This window comes from Rhamphochromis sp. 'chilingali', assembly GCF_963969265.1.
Source record: "Rhamphochromis sp. 'chilingali' genome assembly, chromosome: 19".
Taxonomy (NCBI): Eukaryota; Metazoa; Chordata; class Actinopteri; order Cichliformes; family Cichlidae; genus Rhamphochromis; species Rhamphochromis sp. 'chilingali'.
In genome coordinates this window covers 31,618,441-31,640,679 of record NC_137946.1, presented here as the reverse complement: position 1 = coordinate 31,640,679, position 22,239 = coordinate 31,618,441, and the positions used below count along the sequence as shown (strand labels likewise).

General features: G+C 41.4%; 1 protein-coding gene across 3 annotated transcripts in view; it reads right to left on the bottom strand.

The window, feature by feature from the left end:
* sgcd (sarcoglycan, delta (dystrophin-associated glycoprotein)) overlaps positions 1–22,239 on the bottom strand; it is a 353,669-nt gene that overhangs the window by 191,187 nt on the left and 140,243 nt on the right. The window contains exon 1 of one of the 3 annotated variants that reach the window (XM_080867175.1): positions 3,649–4,055. The exons of the other annotated variants lie outside the window; for them this stretch is intronic. Coding sequence (XP_080723301.1) covers positions 3,649–3,651 — 3 coding nt within the window. The 5' untranslated portion in view covers positions 3,652–4,055. Of the gene's footprint in view, positions 1–3,648; positions 4,056–22,239 lie in introns of those variants that run through there. 3 annotated transcript variants of the gene reach the window in all.

Here is a 22,239-nt window from a genome sequence, read left to right as displayed (position 1 = left end):
GTCAGTGATGTTGTTAAATCACAAAACTGCTTCAACAACACTTTTATGGCAGTAATATCAACTTTCAAAAATCATACCAAGTTTCTAATAAACTGCAGCAACTGAGAAGCAGTCGTGAACTGCCTCCCATTCAAACATCGCAGCAGCAAGAAGGAATGTTTTACTGTCACCTCTGAGTTTTAAACTGCTGGATTTGACCTTTAGATGCAGCACGTAGTCATCAAAACTGATTAGTGTAATGGATAAATTAACAGTTCTTTTCTTATATAAATCAATATATTTCTGTAGATGTTAGACATTATCAAGCATGAAGTGTATGCGTACACACACACGCACACACACTAATTAGTGCACCAGAACAGAAGCAGAGACTTCTTGCATGGTCTGTGCTGCACAACAAACCACATTGTTTCAAATAATTCTCTTAAAAATGCTTTAAAAGGCACAAATACCACAAACATAGTAAGAGGCCAATTTCAATGGCCCCAATTACCAAAGCTAAAGGCTAGCAAAGAGCACTTGGCTACAGGTGTCAGGATACCTGTGAGTGAAAGCCACGCCCCCTTTCTTTAACCCTTACCAGTATTCAAAATAAAATTCAACTCCTGTGCAGCTGAAGGAAGAATCTCTCCACAGAGGCCTAAAGAGTTTTTTCCACTTAGGCTGTAACATGTTAATACTGTTATTTCCATATTTTAACACAGGGCTCTATGGGCCGACTTGCTGTGTGGAAGTGAATACATTGGTTTGTGTATCCCTGAGACGTAGCTTCCCTCAGTTTCCTGCAGGTTCCCTGAGTGGCACACCTTAGAAAGCATCACCTAATCACCATGGACAAAAGTATTAGGCCACACCTCTTAATCTTTGACTTTAGGTGAATTATTCAGTGCCATTGCCACTAGCATGTAAAATCAAGCCCCAGCAAAGCGGTCTGTCTTTACAGGCATTCGTGAAAAAGTCGGCCGAGAGTGGTAATATTGCAGGAGGCAATATCGCAACAAGTAAGACTGTGGAATTTCTTCCCTTCTAGATATTCTGTGATCAACTGTAAGTGTTGTTATTGCTAAGTGGAAGCATTTAGGAAACACAGCACCTCAGCTGTGAAGTGGCAGACCACCTAAAATTAGAGGGGTCGCTGAGTGCCGAGGAGCACCAGTCTCCAACTCTGTGCTGACTTAATAACTGCAGAGCTCCAAACCTCCTCTGGCATTAAAATCAGCATGAAAAGCGAGAGCCGGGAGTTTCATGGCACAGCTGTGAATGTATAAATATACAATGTTCAGACTCGTGCTTAGTTTGGCAGCTCCTGTGCTAACTGTTCTCTCTTTGTGCTCTGGATTTCCTATTTGTGTCAGTCGGCCTCCAGGAAGCCCCGCCTGTTGTTTTTTATTCGTCGAGTCGCACAACCTTCCTTCCTACTCTGGCTAGGTGACACTGGAGCAGCCAGTGCAAACCACATTTCAATAAGTGTAAACTTGTGTTGCCAGACTTATGTTTCACCGTGCATGCAGAAGTCTGTAGAAAATCTCACTCTCAGCACAAACATTGGGATGAGAACTTTACATATCCTGATACAGCAAATTTAAATATTGAAAAGTCATCATTTTTCTGTCTCAATATTACCGGCTTCTCATAAGTGTAATTGTAAAAATATCTTTCTTTAAGTCTAACAGCATTCAGCAGAGCAGGTATGTTCACGTACAGCAGGGCAGAAGCAATGTACTGTATCCAACCATATTTTGGGCAATAACTGAGTGCAGGGACAGAACTTTATGCTGCATGGAAGTCAACACCATCCCCAACATCCCCAAAGCAACAGCTTTACAACCACGAGCCCAAAACAAACATCCTCAGGCTCCACAAATAGAAGACCCTCGGGTCTCCTGGTCAAGGCCAGAACCTTGGTCAGTAAACACTAAAAATCTCAGCTGCAACAGAAATGAAACACAACAATGCTACAGCCATTGAGTCACAGCAGGGCTGCCTCTTAAATGAATGTGCCACGCTTGGCAACCTTCGGATAATCATTTTGACATAAATCACAAAAAAGCAACAGGTACGCCCTGAAAATCCTCACAGTCACACACACACACACACACACACACACACACACACACACACACACCTGAACCAGCATGCTCTCAGCAAAGTGGTAAAATTCTAAATTACTTTCAGTGGCTGTTTTCAACACTTGAAATCTGGTCAATGTTGAACGATTCGAGCCTGGACGCTGTCCAAAGTGATTCTCTTTCACGTGTAGCACGCAGCACAATCTCACTACTGGAAACACTCTGTTTGGTCTCAGTAACAGAGAGCGTGCAGGAGGAGGCCACATGCTCGCTCGTTGTAAACGCACTGAACAGACACTACACAGACTTTGTGTCACGGTGAGGTGGAAGATGGTGGAACATTCATCCAAATCATTGAATTCAGGTGTTCCAATCACTTCCAATCAAGCACTTAGACATGCAGATTGCTTCTCCAAACATTTTTCTCCAAACATCCCAGAACAGTTAAAGATTCTATAGCTGCACAGGGTGAGCCGACACGATGTTAAACCCTATGGATTAAGAGTGTGTTATCAGTCAAGCTCATATGTGTGTGAAGACACAAGACAAGTTCAAGACAAGTTCTGAGCTTCAGCGAATGAATGAACACTTTCCTCACTTACTAGCAAGAAAAATCCACTCTGCCTAAATGAAAGTGTCTAAAAGTTTGCTGTCAGAAGTCAAGTTAAAATGGTCCTAATTTGAGGTTAATGTGTTTCAACACTGTTTCATTTGAAGCTCTAAAGTCAGCATTTTAACTTCCCAACAGTAGTGCGTGTGAAGCTGGGCTCAGAAGAACCAAAGCTCCATCTGAGTGCCTGTAATGATTTAAAAACAGACATGACTTTTGCCCACTGAGCTATGTGACGAACAAGACCCTCACTCCCCTCATTCCCCCACCAACACACACGCCCCCGTCACCACAACTGAATCCACACACTCATCCGTCCCAACCAGAGCTGAACCGGAGTCCGTGTTGAAGCATGTGCCTCCTCCTCCTCAGAGACACACAGTAGCCTGCAGTCTGTCCACATCCACCTTCTTCTTACTTATTTATAGCATCTTGTTCCCCAGAGGTCCAAAGTAATTGAAACCAAATGTGTTGCTGACACTGATACAGAGAGGTGGAGGGGGGCAGATCAGCCCACCCACTCACCCGCCTCCTCCTCCTCTGCTTCTCTATACCCAAAGATTATAGACCAGAGGTGAGATTTACAGTCTTGGAAACAACTTTTCTTTCAATTTCATCTAGAAATAGGGGGAAAAAAAGTTTCTTCCAACTTTTCTGTTCACAACAAATAACTGAATTAAATCGTGTCAGTCTCAGGGGCTCTGCATTTATAAAGCAGTTATAATGTTTTGCTTTTTTTCCCAGGCCAGTGAGCACCAAGTGGAAGAAAAAAAAAAGCAGTTTTCTTCCATCTCCCCCCAGGAGAAAGAAGCAAAGTAAAAGGAACTAACTGCAACTTTAATTTGCTCTCTTTTTTTAAAGCAGGCAGCTTGCAGCAATCAAAGCTCAGTCCACCTCCCCACCCACCAAAGCCACACCGACAACCACAGTCAATGAGCAGACCCAACAAGGCAGTGAAAGCAAACTTACCATGCTTCCTTCCCCCCCTTCTTGTTTGTTATTCCTCTCTTTAGTCCAACTCTTTCCTCCTGGGCTCCTGTTGAGCTCTGCTTCAAGTCGAGGTGTGTCAAGCAGATAAAAATGGAATGGAGCTGCTGCTAAGAAGCTGCATGAGGCCTTCACTGACCAAGTCAGTCAGCCACCCCTCTTTCTTTCTGTCCCCTCCCTGCTGCCTTGCTCACTTGTCAGCTTTTCCAATAACAAACCAATGCCCGCCTCTTTTGGCCGAGTCCCCGAGCTGTGAGCCGCTTCCTGAACGCGTGGTGGACTCCCGTGACCCAGCTGTCTCCCTCTTTTCTTTCTTTTACTTTTTTTTTTGCAGCTGCTGCTCTGCTGTGGAGAGTCCTGTTACTCCAGCCCTCTGTCTGTGAGCTGCAGCCCTGCCTTCTTGCCTTCCAGATTTAGAAACAGAGACACATGTGGGTATGAAGTTTAAAGAGGCGGGGCTTGCCTGAGAGTGTTGTGTTGTCATGACGACCCCTCCTTGTCTACATCTAGAGTTCTGCCCCTGTTGTGTTTTATGAGCAAATACATGGAGCGAGTTGGGATTTTCTGTGTCTGCAGTCTGCACACTTTCACTTTTCCACCAGTCATTAGAATAAGAATCAACTTAGTAAGTATATTTATATGCATTTATAGAATCTGCAGGCAGGGAACAAAATGCCATGCACTGGAACTTTTTCCATTTGTAGACCACCCAGAGATCAACCTCTGTCAAACTGTTCATGTGAGGACTCGAACAGAGGACTCGGAACTCTAACGTATCAGCTTTCATCTGGTAACAATTTAACTTTTAGTTACGCTTAAAAAAAAAGATCAAGTTTCGTAAACAATGAACAATACACGGAGCAGGAAGTGTTGGTCTGGATATCTGCACAGGAAGCCAGAAGAGGTTTCTCAGATTTCTTACACACTAACACACTTCTGTTCTAGCCTAAGGTAACTGCAGATATTTGATCCATTTATTTAATTAGTCTAATTAATTAAGTGCTTATTATAATTTTTCTGTTATTATGTACTTTATCTACAATTAGAAGGTAAAGTAAGTGTCAGAAAAATGTGAAAAACACCCAGCACTCCACCCTAGAGCACAATAATCCCTTTTCCAAAGTACCGAATGAATTATTGTATTATTACACAGAACTACATCCATGCATCCACCCAAACTGCTTTCTTATCTGATTGCTAGGACACTGGAATACAGCCCAGCTGACACCAAGCTATAGGTGGGTCACCACCAGTGTACTTTACACTAAAGGAAGACGCCCGAGTACTTGGAGAAAACCTGAGACAGACAGGACTGAGCCGACCAGCAGCCTCAGTGGATCTTGACTGAATAGAATAGATATATAAAAGATAGCTTGTAGGTCTAAAACTAATAAGCCTGTATGGTCAGGAGAAAGCCATTCGTTCTAATGAAAAACAGGGAAGGCCTCAGGAGGACATAGAAATCTATCCAAAGATGGCGACCTTAATCTATGACCTCAGCTTTGATGACCTGATGAGTTCTTGGTCTCATTTATTAGTTTCAGGTCTTATTCAGTAAAACATTATGGATTTTTTTTAAATTACAGTCCTCATTAGAATAAAAATGGAAAGTAAAACAGTTAAAAGTTGTTAAACTTTATAACTCACAAGTAGTTAAACTAAAAGTGTTCAGCGTCCCTTGGTTTCTCAGTCGGATCTGCACTCGTGTCCAGTTCCATAACACCAGGATGGTGATGGTGAAATGCTCAGCTTGAGGCCAGGTCATGTGACTCACACAGGATGTCAGAACAAGGCGCTGGACAAAACCATAATTGTGCACGGTTCTTTTCTTTCTTTATTTGGTTCAAATTAACTCCATTTTGCAAATTTACATTTTTCTACTGGAGTCTCCAGTGTCATGTCAGATGTCGGTGGGCCAAAAATAAACTTGCTATTAGTTGAAGTTTCAAAATCCAATCAATTACAGCCTGAGTCACTGCTGCTAATTGGTGAGTCACACTCACTGACATGTAAAAATGTGGAAAGATTTTGAAGCAAAATCGTAAAAAAAGCTCAAACTGACACAAGCTAAGCTAAAAAGACAGAGCCAAAAAGTGGAGGGGCAAACAGCCCCTTGACCCCCTGATTTCCAGCACTCTTGGCTGTGAGGCAAATTGTCCCATCTGCAGAACTCTTCACCACAGATTCATTTGCAGCAGTAACACATTCTGCGACCCTTAGCGGCCCTTTTGCCTGCTGTCTCATTGCATCTCCTTCAGATTGAACTCTGTCTCATGTTGCACAGCAGTGCTACAGGCGTGCGCACTGCGCTGCAGTGTGACACTGAGTGTGACAGCAGGTCAGAACGTGCTGCTTGTGCTGCTGTTCCATTTTACTCAGACATATTTGTGATAGTTGTAACATCAGGAATGAATTGAAAATTAATTTTGCAGCAAGATAACAAGCCCATACATATGTTCAGGGTCATAATGAACTTCCCATGACAGACATACGGTCCACGCTCATCTCAACATCATCTCACATCAGACTGTGTTAGGAGACAGAGACAGAAGACACAGAGAAAGTTGAAATCCACTTTACAACCGTGGCGAGTGTTTCTGGGAGAAGCACTCCAGTTTCAGAGGCAAAGGGAGGTCACGATAAGCACTGGTGTAGTGCAAATTTTCCATATTTTGTTCTCTCTCTGTGAAGCTAATAATATTTTTGGCACTGCCTTTTGGTGGGTGTAGCTTCTGCACACTTCACTTTATGAGCCTGTTTGTTGTAGTTACTCATGTGCATTCATATTCTTTTCCCTTTTATTTTGGATTGAAACATCACAGCTGCCCAAGTTTCAGCGACTCGAGACCGAGAGGGGAGCGTGCGCGCGCAAGACTCACCATGTGAGTTCAAGAGCGAGCGATTTACAGAATGCAAATTCCTCTCCTCCACTTTAATGTTCTGTGGCCTGACAGCGAGGGAGGAAAAAGCCTCACAAAGCTTCTCCTACAAAGCTCCACTTTCTTTTCGCCCCTCGTCCTCCCTCTCCTCGCAGCCACACTGATCCCATTCTCTTTGCCTGCTTGTTTGTGGTGAGACTGATTTTGTAGGTTGGGGGAATACTTCATGCTTTGATGTTACATCCAGGAGCTTCACAGTACTGCGCCTTTGATAAGAAAATGCAAGGTGCTTTTATTATTAAAAGAGGTTAAAAATCCTTTTATATGCCCATGAAGAAGGTTAAGCTCCAAATACATCCGCACTCCAAATTCACATTTGTAAGCCTGGTAATTTCTACATTTCTCATTCTGATATCTATATATATATATATATTTGTCTTTTCCCCTTTAATTCTCACATAAGCCACGGCGAGAACGCAGCCACCCTCTCTTAGAAGCGCTGCCTAGAAAGAAAAGAATAATAGCGATCATTGTCTAACAGGCAAGACAAGTCCAGAATCTTAAGTGGGCAGCTGGGATGAAGGCTGCAGAAAGCAGGGGAACCTCACTATTGTCCCTTGGCTGCTGCCGGAGCTCCACTTGATGATGTATTAATCAATAAATAAAATGGGAAATCCCTAATAGGCTTGTGGTGAGGAGAGGAGGAACACAGTGAAGCTCCGTCTAATAATGAAGATGCAGCGTAGGCAAAGCCGCAGGGGAGGCGAGGATCTCATACACAGACAGATTGTTAAAGAAGAGTTTAAAAGAGGCGATGGTGGAGATAGCGGAGCGATAGATGGAGTCGGTACATGCTGCAGAGCTGATGTGGAAGCAGAGAAGAAGATGAAGTCTTTCAGATAAATGTCAGTGGGCGGAGCTGAAGTCTGAGTCCAAAAAAGGATGAAAGCATATGAAGCCAATTTTCAGCTAGACTAGATTATTCATCATGTCTAAGATGGCATCAAATCCTCTTGAAAAGTGTTGTTGGTAAATTTTCATAGTTGTGTAGAAAATACACACTTTTCAGGAGACTTGAACTTCTTGCGGATTCACACTCGGCACGCTGGCAGCAGTTTATAAAATTATTCCTCTCATCACCTCCCTCTGAGTGCATGTGAAGGACCAGTGTAGTAATTATTCTCGACTTTAACGGCTCACGCACTCCTTCGGCTTCTTTCAGACGAAGCGTGGGAGGAAGTGCGCATAGGCAGGAGGACATGAGCCCTGTACGCTGCCCTTTTACCTCTGTCTTAATATATCAGAAACACAACATTTCAGCCTGTAGACATTCAATAGGCAAACCTTCATCAGGAGTGTGCAGGAGTCTTTTACGTGTAATTACTCAAATTCACTGGGCTCATCTATGTTAGCTTGTTTGGACTCTTGAAATTGAGATCTCGAGGTTTTTATCCTGATATAATGAAACTGTGTTACTTGATCCAGTTCAAGACACTAGAACCTGGGTCTGGAAAGCACGACAACCAGCTCTCTATAGCTACAGCAGTGTTTTTATCGGAGCATACCGTGAAAAGTTCAACTACTCAAAGCCAGATTAGTCAGGAACAAAGCGTGCCAGAGTGACGAGGGTGAAGGTGGAAGCCATTTGTGGAAGAAACATGTGAAAAGACCTGCTTATGTGTAGTCACAGCTAATACGCTTTAGTAGGCACAGTGCTGCCGGAGAGCACTGGAGGATAAACTAAATGATCAATAATGTCATAACTGAATTTAGTTTTCTGTTATTTGATTGAAAACATCAATTCCAAGAGGCTGATAGCGAAACCAAAGTTGAAGGGCCACAAACTGCAGTTCCCTTAGATGCCACAAGGGGCTCGCTCCAAAAGGGAGCAAAAAACTGGCAAAAATCTTTGCAGATTCCTCCTTCATAACAGGAGCACAGACTCTCTGCCATGTTCGTGCTATCAGTGCTTTCACAAGGAAACTACAATAATGCAGCGTAAACTCCAATAATCAGACAAACCTCGAACAGGCACTTGGTGTTTGTGGGAAGGAAAAACTCCCTTTTAACAGGAAGAAACCTCCAGCAGAACTGAGCTCAGGGAGAGGCGGGGCCATCTACTGCAACTGGTTGGGGTGAGGGGAAGGAGACAAGACAAAGACACGGTGTGGAAGAGTGCCAGAGATTAATAATAACTAATGATTAAATGCAGAGAGGTGCATAAGCACCAAGTGAGTGAAGAAGAACCCCAGCACCCTAACCTACTGCAGCTTGTGCTTCAGTTGACATGCCAGTATTTTATTTGCCTGTAACTTTGAACTAATTAGCCTATATATGTATGCACAAAGTAGTTCATGAATGCGGTTTGTTAACCAGGTTCAACAGTGTTTGCTGATGACATAGCACTCATTCTTCTGGCTTTAAGAAACATGGCAGCAGCAGTCAAACTGCTACCATGCTCACTGCATCCATGCTTCATGTTGTCTAAGGTCCATTTGTGCACTGAGTAAATAAAGGAAAGCATTTCACCTCAAAAGTTGTGAGCAAAGGGTAAATGGACTGGTAGGTAGGTTGTGCATTACTGCTCCGACTGAGCAATCGAAGCACTTAAGGTAGCTGCTGGTACAGAAAAACACTTGACTATTGCCGATGCGTTACACAACCATAAAAAAAGCAACAAAACAGCCGTGTGTTTGTGTGTGCTGATCGCCCCGTCGTGACACGAGACATACTGTTATGGAACATTTCACATTATACTCACCTAAAACCGGCTCTAAAGAAAACGGATGTACAGGACAGAGTCAAACTGGAACAAACTGTCACTGTTTTAAGGTTAAAATGAAAAGTTCTTAAAGCAAAATAAAAACTTTTTGCTCTGACGTCTGCGAGGACTGATGATATGGTATTAGGTATTTTTATGCATCTGTCACATACACTGTAGACTTTATCTGTTTTGAATTGCTTGCAGTTTGTTTCCTGGCATATGTGTCTCTGTAATTTACTGCAGGAGGATATTTGAACGTTTTGTACTGTTTTCCAGTGTGGACCCCAGGAAGAGTGGTTGTTGCTGTGGTAACAACTAATGAATAAATAAAGAGTGAAAGAAATGAAACAATGAAACAAAAACATCTTTGACATAACTGAACACATGAATAACTATGTGTGGGAATAGTTTAGATGCTCTAACAACACATAAAATGAATGATTTTAGATATATTTGTCGAGATAGGAAGAACAGATAAATGACAAATGTAGTTGAAGTCAGGTACCTTTGATTCAGGCACATGCAGGATCATTTCATTTCTGGGTTAAAGCAGACAGCACTGTTTGATGTTACATAACTGCTTTGATCAGAAATCACAGCACAGTTTATATTTTGGAACCAGTTTCTGTATTTTTTTTAGCATCTGTCTGAATCTATCGATCAACTCTTTAGCAACAAGAATCCCAGTTTAACCAGTACCTCCCGAGTTCACAAATCTCTCCAAAGGGAACCTATTCTGCTCATTTCCAACTCAATATTTTTTATTCTTGCACTCTACTCAAGTTGTTTTGCATGATTCACAGTCCAAACACAATTTGTATTTAACTTGCTGGGCCTTGGTGCAAGCCAGCAGTTTGACCAAAAGCTGTTTTTGCCCCTTGTAAACAGTAGGTTTAAACAGCCTGTACTCACAGCCACCTGCTACCAGAGCTGCATGTCTGCGATGAGCATATTAGCATTATCCCCCATCAGAAACTTCATACAGGTACAAGTCTAGACAAAGGTGGTAAACTGAGTGTTTAGACGGGACTGTAGCCCGGTGATGCTCCATCAGGACAAGCAAGACACCTAAAAATAGACAAAAATTAAAACGTGCAGAAGTGAAATGTGCCATAAAACTTCTTGCCTGTTTGTATCCTTTATATCGCTCCCATCTTGTGGCTGCAATGGACTATAGTTGCTGGAAGACGTGCTTGGCTTGGATCCCACTGGAAACTGTAGTGTGTCTCCATTTCACTGATGTGTCCATCTGTTAACAAAGACTTTTGTGGACAAACCTTCAGCCTTCAAAGGAAGCCTGATGGGAATTTAGCGAGAGGCAATGACTCTGCTTTTGCTGCTCTGAGATCAGCTACAAGCCATCCTGAGTGTGGAAACGTATCTACCAGTGATAGATGAGTTTTCTGATACTTATCACTTTGGCCAACATGTGTGATGTGGAGACGATGGAGTTCAATGAGAAAAAGTTTTCAATAACTCTTTTAGCACATTAGCAAGGAAAGCCTTGACGACGGAGAGAGATGATGTCATATCCTGTCTAAAGAATCTCAGCCAGCACTTTCACTTGGTTGGTTGGTGCGAAGTTGAATCAGCTGTTTTGCCATTACACATTTTTCATTCAAAGTTTAATCCTGCTGTAAACATTGACAGTTAAACATATCACACACCACTCAAGCCTTTAATTAAATCTGTGATTTAATATTAATATTACCGCTTTAAAGGTCAAGATGTATGCTTGTTTTCCCAAACTCATTAACAGCAGCTTTTTAGAGATAAGTGGTCCTATGAGGACAGCCGCTACAAAAATACCTGAAATGAGCTCAGCTTTCAGCAGTAATGATGAATGGGAGATCATCCCGGTGGTGGTTACACCCCGAGTCATTACATGAGCGAAGGTGTGAAAAAAGGCATGAGTCTTTCCCATCACAGGGGCCAACAGGTTACAGCTCAACCATCGTGTGCTCACCTGAGGCAAGGTTTGAGTGCGGTTTAAAATCCCAGGGAAGGAATCTGTTCATGAAATAGTTTCATGTGTACTGAAATGTCTTCATGATGTTTTACTGTGTCTTTTGCTTCTAAAATATCCATCATCAACTAATAAATTTTTTGGTAACATTTTTGTAAGAATTTTAACTGTTTAACAATACAAATAACAATGGTTTACAATGCTTGAGCTACTAAGGAGTGCAGACGAGTGAAAATGTCCATGTGGAGCGCAGAAAGCACTTGTGCACAGCACTGCTGCAGAAGCTTCTGGCCCATAGGAGCCATGTTTACTATGGGTCCCCACCACTGAAACATTCTCTGCATAACAAAAAAAAGAAAGAAAAGCCTTTTGCACTGCCCAACATTGCTGCACATAAACTGCAGAACTTCCCCACATCCCCCCTGCAAGTTTTCCCCTCGCAGTGTGGCTCAGTCAGCGGCTGCTTAGCTAAAAACCCTGTGCTCCAGGCTCCACCTTTTTCATGTTTAATTCATCCAATTAGATTACTCCTGCCTCCGAGAAACATCTGAATAACAAATAAACCAATCTGTGTGTTCAGTTCCTTTTCCTGTCACTTCATAAATTCTCCTCTGTGTATATGGATGAGAGAACGGCCTCGCCGACGTGTTTGTGCGAGCTCAGACGAGAGGCCATGTCACGCGCTGCTCTCAGCCTTCTTGTCCATCGTTCACGCGTCTATCAAGTTTCGCCGAAATCTCTGTCCGTGTGTCCGTCCAGATTCATCTCTGTACATTGTTCCCATAGCGATACATAATGAAGGCTGTTTTTCATCATGTTTTTATGTGACTCGCTCTGCACCGTACAGCAGAGTGTCTGGATCGTTCCCAGCCTCTTTCTGTCTGCGTCTGAAAACCTGCAATTATGAGCCCAGGCTGGCCCAGCGACGGGGTTTTTAGAGTCGGTCTAAATGGCTGGATATGGATTGTGTCACAGATGTCATCATGAATAAATACAGCTATTTATTTCAAACTCCAATCAGACTGCACGCTCAATTGTTTACTCTTTTGTTTTCCTCCTCCAGCTGTGAGTCTGATTGTTATTTCTGCTTCATATCCACCTTTAGCAGTTTAGAGATTCCTCAAAAAGACCATCCTTGCTCAGGATTCCTGTGGCTGAGCATCCATAATCAAAGGAATGTTATGTGAAAATTGACTAAACATCATAAACATCTCTTGTTGGGCCTTTAGTTTTACTATTTGATTTTATATGAGCCGGATTCCAAAGAGGTAGTTTATTTCAAGCTAAATCCATATTTCCATTTGGGATGAAAATCATTACCTCATATTCCTCGCTCCATATATTTCATGGTTCTAAACCAATTATTTTTATAAACAAAGCAGGACCTGAGTCCTGCAATAAAAGACTTCTCAAGCTCACAATTGATTGTTTTGTGAATGCAGAGGTGCACAGAGTTGATATCTGGCTTTCACTTCCCACAATAGCACAACAAGCTCCTCATAGCAGAGAACCAGGAGTGATGATAGTAACTGTGCTACTTAAAGGCTGGAAAAATGATTTACAGTCATATTAATGATAACTAATGACAACAGACCACTGATGACAGTCGGTGGTTAAAGCAGCGTACGAGCTGCCAAAAAAGATGGATTTTAAGACCCCACGCTGTATATGTTCACAGATTTGCTGGGAGAAACAGCAGTTTTACATCTCTACCTTCAATCAATGTCAGCAAAACATGTGAGTAAAAGATGGATGCAATCACTTTAAAGTCTTTGGCTTTTGGAGTTGTGTTGTTTTGAAGCCTCGAGTTAGTCACTGTTGTTCAAAACAAGAAAACAAAAACAGCCGTAATGACACGCTGTATAAAATGATTACCATGCTGCACTAAATAAGACTTGAAATTAGCAACTAAGCTTAAAGACTCGGAAGTCAGAAATCAAAGTGCAGGGCTGTTTTTCATAGAATTCTATGCAAACTGCTTTTGCGACCTTAGACAGTATAAAAGATGGAGCCGCTGTTACATCATCCACTTCTTTAGTCAGTGTGACCCAAAATGAGTGACTGAGCCATAAACGCAGCATCAGAGCTGCTCTGTAGAACTAGACGTCATTTTGCAACCACAGCTATCGAAATTTAGACACTTCTTCATCCAGTTCTTTTTTCCAGCTGGGTAGCTACACCAACCAGAGCCGCCCCCTGCTGGCCCTTTGAATTAATGCAGGTTAATGGTAACCCTTTACGTACAGTCTAGCGCAGGGATGTTAAACTCATTTTACTTTGAGGGTCACATACAACGCAATGTGATCTCAGGTGGGTCGGACACGTGAAAGTCTCCTTCCTGTGAGTTTAAAGACGTTTATTGAGACTTTTATTCTCTGAGGCATCTTAGTATAAGACAAATAAGTGCAATTTCAGCAGAGCATCGCAGTTTTTCTATGTTATAAAAGAAATGCTCCTGTAGTAAATGATAGAAATTCATCAGCACGACTCTTTGGGCTTAAATTGTGAGAAATAAACAGGTAAAATTACAGAAAAAACTCTGATATCTCTTTGCTGTAATTATAAAGCCGAAAGTTTGTGAATTCACAGAAAATACCTTTTTGCTGTGGACTCATTTAAAAGAAACAAAAAAAAACCAGGCTTTTCAACATCAGATGAAAAAAGATGAAAAAAAAAGATTTTTTTCTGTCATTTAATGCTGTAGTAGGAACCATGTGTGGAGATCTTTATCAGAAGGAATCATTAATACCTATTTGGATCAGCTCGACGTGACTCAGCTCAAGTCGTTTACCATTACAATGGAGTACAACCTAATGTGGGCGGGGTCGTTATAGTAATGCAGCCGAATGTCTGGTGATGCTATTTGTATGCAATGTGAGCGCCACAACAAGCGAGGACGTCATTGCGATTGTATACCTGCTGCCTTTTGTCAGACTCGGGGACCACAGTCTTGTTTTTTGTGAAGCCTTTTCCCTTGATGCTGAGTTTCAAAAATGGTGGTTTTGATTTTTGAGAAGGAGATGCTCTCAGGAGTCATCGAGTGATGCCACTAACTAGCCAATCGGTGAGATGAAGACTGATGACATCACATTTTCGGATTGCCTCTGGTACTAAAAAAATACCTGGCACCAGGTACTATCACCTAATGGAAAAGCCTAAAACCCCATTGCCAGAGTTTTAATCTTACAGTAAAACGGAGTTATCTTGAACTCTTGACAACTCTCGATTAAGTAATCCTGACTTAAAATTCGAACTTGTGTGTCTATTTCTATCATGTGAGGCTTTCCTTTGGCCAGCTTTGTGCTGTGCACCATAAAAACTGTATACAGTATTTCATCAGTACTTGACCTATGACTCTATTATTAAAAGCGTACAGTATATATACATCTTCCCCTGCTTGAGTTTCACGGTGGTCTGCTGTGTTCCTCTCCTTTCTAGCGTTTCTCTCTGCCAGGAGGCACATCTTTTTCTATCTGACGAGCTGAACTCACAGAAATCACCGAGAGCGATGTGAAATCACAAGCAATCAAAGAAACTGCCACTCACCACCAGAAGATTTCAAACATATACACGCTAGTCACATTCCAGCTCTGTCATCTGCCTTCAACTTTGTCCAACGCCGTTATTTTTTTCTTCAAAAGTTACAGTTGTAGTCATTTATATGGCTTAGAGGGGGATTTCTGCTATCATAGCTTGACAGAAACCACTCTTATCTATTCTAGCGAAAACGCTGCTTTGTGGGGCAAAAAACAGGCGGCCGTGGTGCTGTTTGCAGGGCTGCGACAGTCAAGTTTCTCCACATGCATTTTTAATGAGTTACGATGGCCTTTCTGCTGGATGTGCTATTTAAGCAGAAATGCACAGTAATCATAATAAGGGTAATGCCATGAGCGTCCCACGGAGCAGCCGTACTGATACCGAGCCATGCTGACGAGACATGATTGTTTAACCCTGGGATGAAGACATCTCCACTGTTAAAATACATGATGACCCTGTGTATTTGTGTAATTTTGAAAATCACGATGAGCTGGGGACCAATTTAAAAAAAATCAAATGTGAGCTTAATGTAAATATGAGGCTATCATTTCATTAAATAAACTTTAGCAGAAAAGCTGCGATCATCGCAGAAGCATTTTCAAGCTGTGGATTCTGTGTCACTGATTTTCAGGCTAAAGACAGAAGGAAACCATCTAAAGGTTAAGGCTGGGGGGACATGAATGACATTTTGCAGTGAAATTGAGTTCAAAGTCTTTGGTGCTGGTGTTTTAATTTAAGAGCAGGAAAGTGTAGCCTCACTGGAGTTCTTACAACACGGGCCTCTGCTCCTGGAGGCCAAGCCATCAGACTTTAGCTGAGGGGCCATCGACCTTTACTTATGAAACCCAGGCTGATTAAGGTGGAGCTTTGAATTCTAGTCTCTGATAGTATTAGGCTATACTTTTAGGCTAAACTTTTACTTTTTGTTTTTAATTCACTTAATGTTTGAGCCCCTTCTTACCTGTCTGAGCTCCTCTCTGTTTATGCTCCAGGAAAAACCATGAGGTTTAGCTCAAAATTAATGCTATCCATCCTGCGGTCTAATCTCAAATCTCGTGGTGATAGAGCCTTCTCTTCGGCAGGTCCCAGACTTTGAATAGTCTTCCCCTAAATATTAGATCTGCACAAACACTTGATCAATTTAAATCCCTTCTAAAGACACATTTTTATGCCCGGCTTTTAACACACTATGACCCAAACATTTTGGTCTTATTTAACAGTCTTAGTTATTGTTTTGATTCTTTTATTGTCTCGTCATTGTTTTATGTTGTTATTATTGTTTTACATTGTTTCTTTTTAATGGCATTTTTAGATTATCTTTGTGCAGCATCGTCTGTCTGGAAATGTGCTATATAAATAAATTTGACCTTGACCTTGACCTATACACATTCAGGTAGCACTCAAAGCTCAGTAAACACTGGGACACTTTCCAGATTTAAGCAACAAAAGGATGAAGACCCGACTCTTTGAACTTGGCATTTAGAGCCCTCAAAGATTTTTATTTCTTAAACACTCTGAGTGAACTTCTTTCAACTTCAATTTTAAAAATTTAGACCCAGCTTTATTTTTTTGTTACTACTGGCAAATTCTGAGGTTAAAAAATAAATGGAGCTAAAACTGCTGTTGCATCAATGTGCTCTTGAGGCTGGCTCCAAAAATGACCCAACTGATTTCCCTGTTATAATACTCAGCTTTAACAGTTTTGGTATCAATATCTAACTTTCTCTTCATTACAATCATATCAGTTTATTTAAAAAAATAAAATAAAATTCACCTATTAAAATTCTATTAACACGTTAAATTTGCATTATTTGGAGCGTGAGCACTTTGAATTGCAGGCGTGTGCTGACACTGACGGCTGTATTTGCAAGCTTTCTGCTAAATTTCACCTTTTCTACTTGAATCCCCAAAAGTTGATTCTGTTCATCTGGACGTAGCGTTTTGTGGGAGAAACGTTTCATCATCATCCAGGTGACGTCTTCAGTCTCAGCTGACTGCAGGTTTCCTCAAACCTGCAGTCAGCTAATAATGACTGAAACCAGCCCAGTGAAGGAACAATGGGCTGGGAGGTTAGTTCCTTCATCATAATTATGCAAATTCTCATGACCATTGATCAACAACCGCTGATCAATGGCCATGAGTACCATTCACAGTGAGTTGGGGAATGGCTGCAATCACAACATTGTAAGATGGTGAAAGATGTACCCTTAGGCCCCACCCCCCTCAATTCAGAGATGGTCTTTCCCTTTTCAAATGGCCTCCTTGGCTCCGCCCTCAAACCAGCATTCCTCCCTGTCCAAGATGTGCACATCCTCATCATTGAAAGAGTGTCCACTGGCCTGTAGGTGTGAATAGACGGCAGAGTCCTGGCCTGACGAGGTAGCTCTTCTTGTTGTGCCATCCGCTTTGCAAAGGTTGTTTGGTTTACCCGCAGTCAGCTGAGACAGAATCAAACTTTGGGGATTTACCTGGGCACGCATCAAGATGTTTTCTACTTGAACTTAGACCTCAGTCACACACATGTAGAGCCTGGTCTGTGCTGCAGGAGCAAAATGTATTGTTCGATCAGTTTGCAGGAGGATGCTGAAGATGCTGTCGCTAGGTAAAATTAGCTGCAGAGAGGGTTTGATTTGTACGGCTGGTATTAGGTTGCCATTGTTGCCCTGATTTTGCATGGAATGTGCTGACTCGTCTGTAAACAACTGCCATTTGCTCTTAGATAGGGCTGGGTATCGACTTCGATTTCTATAATTGATTTGATTCAATTTTGATTCAGACAGAACTTTTATAATTCTGATCATTTATCAATACATATCCATATATCCATGTATAAAAACAACGATGACACTTAGACTTCCTCAGAGGTGTAAGCATCACAGCAGATGCCTTTGTGTCAAAGTAACTGAGGCTAAAACAAATAAAAACATGAAGGAGATTTTTTTTTACAGCAGATATAACTTTAAAAATATTCTGCAGTAGAACAAAAACGGAAGAAAACCATGAATCAACGTATGAACATTACCTGAAGCTGCTGAAGTGAAGCAGAACAAAGTTACAGAGGTTTTATTAGAGACACAACTAAGTGTTTTGCAACTTGGTATCATTTTAAAAAGTTTAGATTTCTTCTGTATTGAACAGCAGAAATGAGGCTTTCTTGTCGGAGGTCATTTTTTGGAAAAAACAAAAACAAAAACAGCAGCCGACAGCGCTGTAAACAACAGATAATGCAGAGAACAGATTTGAAATGGAAAACTGGTGTTGAAGGACACGGAAAGAAAGAGCTGTGCATGAAGTGTGATTTTATTGTGGTGGAAGCAAAACAGCAAAAGTAAGAGAAAACTCATGATGATGTTTCTCAAACGTGAAGCGTAGTTTGGATCCTCGTTGGCTGCTGGTTCAGTGAATTTTGGTCTGAGTGACAAAACCTGCAGCATCAGAATCTGTGAGATGTTGGCCTTGTGTGAACGATCCGCAATTTGTGTTTACATCTTTGTGCTGAATCCGTGTCGCTGTTCTCGTTCGCTGTTTTAGCTGTTTGGTGGTCGTTGAAATTGTTTTGTGAGCTTTAACCTGCGATTCTGGCAAAATACATTTATATTTAAAAGTTGATTCAGGATTTAATGACTCAATATCACGGTCCTCAGACGAAAATTGATTTGAATTGGGAAATCAAATTTTTAAACCCACCCCTACTCTTAGAGCATTAGTGAAACTTGTGTAAAAAGTTGTGCTGAATAGCTCAGCACATTTCAAAAGTCACAACTTTTACTTACTTTACTTTTAAGGAGAATTGTTTCCATTTCCAGTCAACGTTGCACATTTTACAGTTTCACTGGTACTTAGTGAGTAATTTGCAAGTCTTTGCACAGTCAGGTTCGCCAGTTTTATATTAGTATCGTTTTATATTTATCAAGCCAACATCAGACTAAAATCAAGGGTTCAGTAGCATTCTCAATGCAGTAAGTAATTCAAAGAGCTAAATGTACACAGCCCATAACAAAGTTAATTAAACGCGCTTCAGCGCACGGCCCTCGTGAGCTGACTAACCTGTACAGACAGCTCTCGCCTGCTTTGCCCTATGGTGCCTCAGAGTTTGATAGCCTGGGGAAGTTTTGACATCCGGGAGTCAAGAGAAGAGATTAGAATTAAGCGAGACAAGGTACATAGAGAGAAGCCCAGCAGGTTAATGATCACTGTGCCACGGCAGGCTCCAGCCATCTGGTTAGCTTGTAATAGAAGCTGTTTCTGGTCAACAAAGATGAAGCTTTAACGGTGGTAGGATGTAATTCGATGGCACGGTGGCCAAGAAGTGGAAATCTGGGAGAAGGTGCTTATTAAGGTGTGAGGTACAGTGCAGCACAGGCTTCCAGATAATTAAGATATGAGCTACAGGTGACAGTGATGCTAACAAGGATAGAGGCATCGTTGCCTCTTAGTGAGCAGAGTCTGTCAGTATGACAGACAGCTACTCTCCACAGTGTGACCTTATGCTGATCAAGACTCCACGTGTGAGAAAACTGCACATTCTGAAAAACAAAGTTCACCTCTGGATGTCACAGAGCGCTAAAAATGACCAAGAACAGACTCTCTGACAGCTCCTTTGAATCCAGTCCAGATGCTTCTTCCTGTTAATGTCGACCACAAGCTTGGATCTAAGCATTATATGACACGTGCAGGCTGTTCACCCCCTTTTGTCCTTTAATGTTTTCTGTATTTAATCATCAGCAGTAAAGTGTAACAGGTGATTAAACTTTTACAGGACTGTCTTAAATTTCAAAACAACTCACCTTGATTTCATTTGCCTGTTGAGTTGTCAACAAGTGGTCCAGCAGTGACCATATGAGCTTTCAGTGTCCCTAGTTTACCACCATCTTTAATAAAGAAACATACTGAAGCAACTGAAACAAGGTTATTGGAGAAAGAGCAGATGGACCCTAAAGGAAAAGGCTTTTTAGAAATGGAAACCAAAATACCGCTTATAAAAAGGCGAGTATTAACCTAAGTAGCTTTTTCGAATTGAACAAAAGAACAAAGCACCACTCTATTTTCAGGTGACGGCAACAAACACTCTAAAAAGACGGACTTTTACTTCGTCTTCACAGGTGATGTTTGTAAGACATAAAATATTGAGTCAACCTCTCTCTAAAAGCAAAACATGTAAAAAGTCTGCTTTGAGTGCATTGATGAAACTCATCCAATTTGACCCTAGTGCTAATTTTTACTCTTTTATTTTCCTTCTAGTCACATGATTCATATTTAAAAATCGTCCTTATTTATCGTAAACTGTGCCTACATGCAGAGCCTAAGTTCATCCACTGAAATAGGGAGTTCTCGATCCTGCCTATAGACATGCTTTTTTCTCATTGGATGCCCCTCACCTGGCTGATGCTGACAGAACCAGGTGCTTGTGGGAACACCTGCTTCACTCGCTCTACAAAAACAAATCTACTGACTTCCTAAAGAGCTTTCCTTTACAGCAGAAAAAAAAGCCAACACACCGAGGGTATTCCGGGTTTCCTGAGGCACAGGGATACCAGTTTAACCAGTTACTCTTCAGTTTCCAGGATGGAGAACAACAAAAACCTACAAAGGTCCACTTCAGGACACAATCACGTGACCTTCCTCAAGAAGAATTGTTTGAATTCCGTCTGGGAGCACTTTTCGTCTTTGCGCCTCAGTTTAGGTTGGTACTGACCAGCCTTCTTGCCAGGATTTGTTAGGTAGGGAAGATAAAAGCATAAATCACAGTTTGGCTTAAAAGACAAACATTATGCTTCATACTTTTCAATGTTGAGCTCCTGGGTTTACGTACATATTGAAAGATTATGCAAAAAGTGGTACTCAGTGCTTTATGATGTGAAGTGTCAGTCTGTGAGTTGGGAGTGAGACTAGCTTAAAACCATTTTTGGCTATCTTATAAAGCCTTTACATTAGTCCTAAGTAAACACTGAAGGCAGATGGAGATGGATGTTGGGGCATATCTGCTTTATCTCACTTTGCTCAGGTTTGTTGCTAAGGAAATGCCCTCTTGTTGACTTCAACCAGATACAACAGTAGACGAAACTGTGGGAGCAGCAGCCTGAAGCCTGATGTTTGGCTTACAGGGATTACTTCTACATACAGTAATGTCCAAAAGTCTTGAGCCAGCACTAATTTCCTGCTGTTTTGCTTTCCTGTAATTTATTCAAGTGGTCTTAAGAAACGGGGATCGCTCAAGAAAACTTAAAAAATCCCTGTTGCATCATGGTTTTCTAATTTTTTCAGTCCTGGTCTTGGACCAGACCATTTTCAGAGGAATGCTCTACTGTTTGTTAAACCATTCGACACTGACCTATGAGTCATGAGTCTAACTTGAGGAATGAACCAGTGTTGTTACTAATGTCTTTTTTTTCTACCAGCCTGTCATTATTTGCTCTCCTTTCTTCAGCTGAATCTATGAAAATGCCATAGATTTATATGAATCATAGATGGGCCTCACCAGAGCCCAGACACTGACAATACTGAAAAAGTGTGACATAACTTTGACAGAGACAAAGAAGAGCTTTAGATGTCCTTCAATAATTCTGGAGAACTATTCCTGCTTAACCCTTTAAGACCTACCATAGAACCAAGTCCGCCAGAGCTTATATTATATTTTTACATGTTGTGGAGCCATTTTTGGGAGCATTTCAAGTTGCTATACATCAATACAACCATTATGGCCCAAATTTTAATAATTTGTCTGCATTAAGTGCATAGTAATTACATACATTGCAAAAAAGTGCAATAAACTACAAAAAAAATGTAAAATCGTTTTTGTTTTATTAACATATATTTCTAGTTAGAGAAATTTGAGAGGCTTATCCCTCAAAACTGTAAATACAAGAAAGTTGCACAAACGAGTTTCCCACCACAGGAAATTTATTTTAAGTGTCTTCATAGTTTTATTTTTGAAATACACCAATTTTATATACTGCAGGAAAAACGAAAATAAATATTATAATGCAAATTTGCAAAAAAGCAGCATATGCATCAAAATAAACTATTTCCAGCAGTGCAATATGAGTCCTCAGCATCCCAGAAACGACACAGAAAGTCATAAAGTCAAACATAACTTTTAAAAACACCAGTATAGGCTCATAAGGCCCTGATGGTAAAAAACTACATTTCCGCAAAATGACGTAACTTCTGGTTTCGGGCAGGACAGGGCGGACATGCGATAGTTCGCGCTGATGGTCGTAGGAAGTGTTACAAACAGCTGATCGGATCGGCAAAGCGTGTTTCTGAAATATTATGTTTTTGTTGCTGCAAGTGCTTTTTATGCAGTTTTTGCAAAGCCATATGTGGAAGGAAACCGTGACCTAGGACAAACTGATGGTATAAGATGTAAGTACAACTCCTCCGGTTTCATACGCAAAAAGAATTATTGCGCTAGCTGGTGTGGTTGC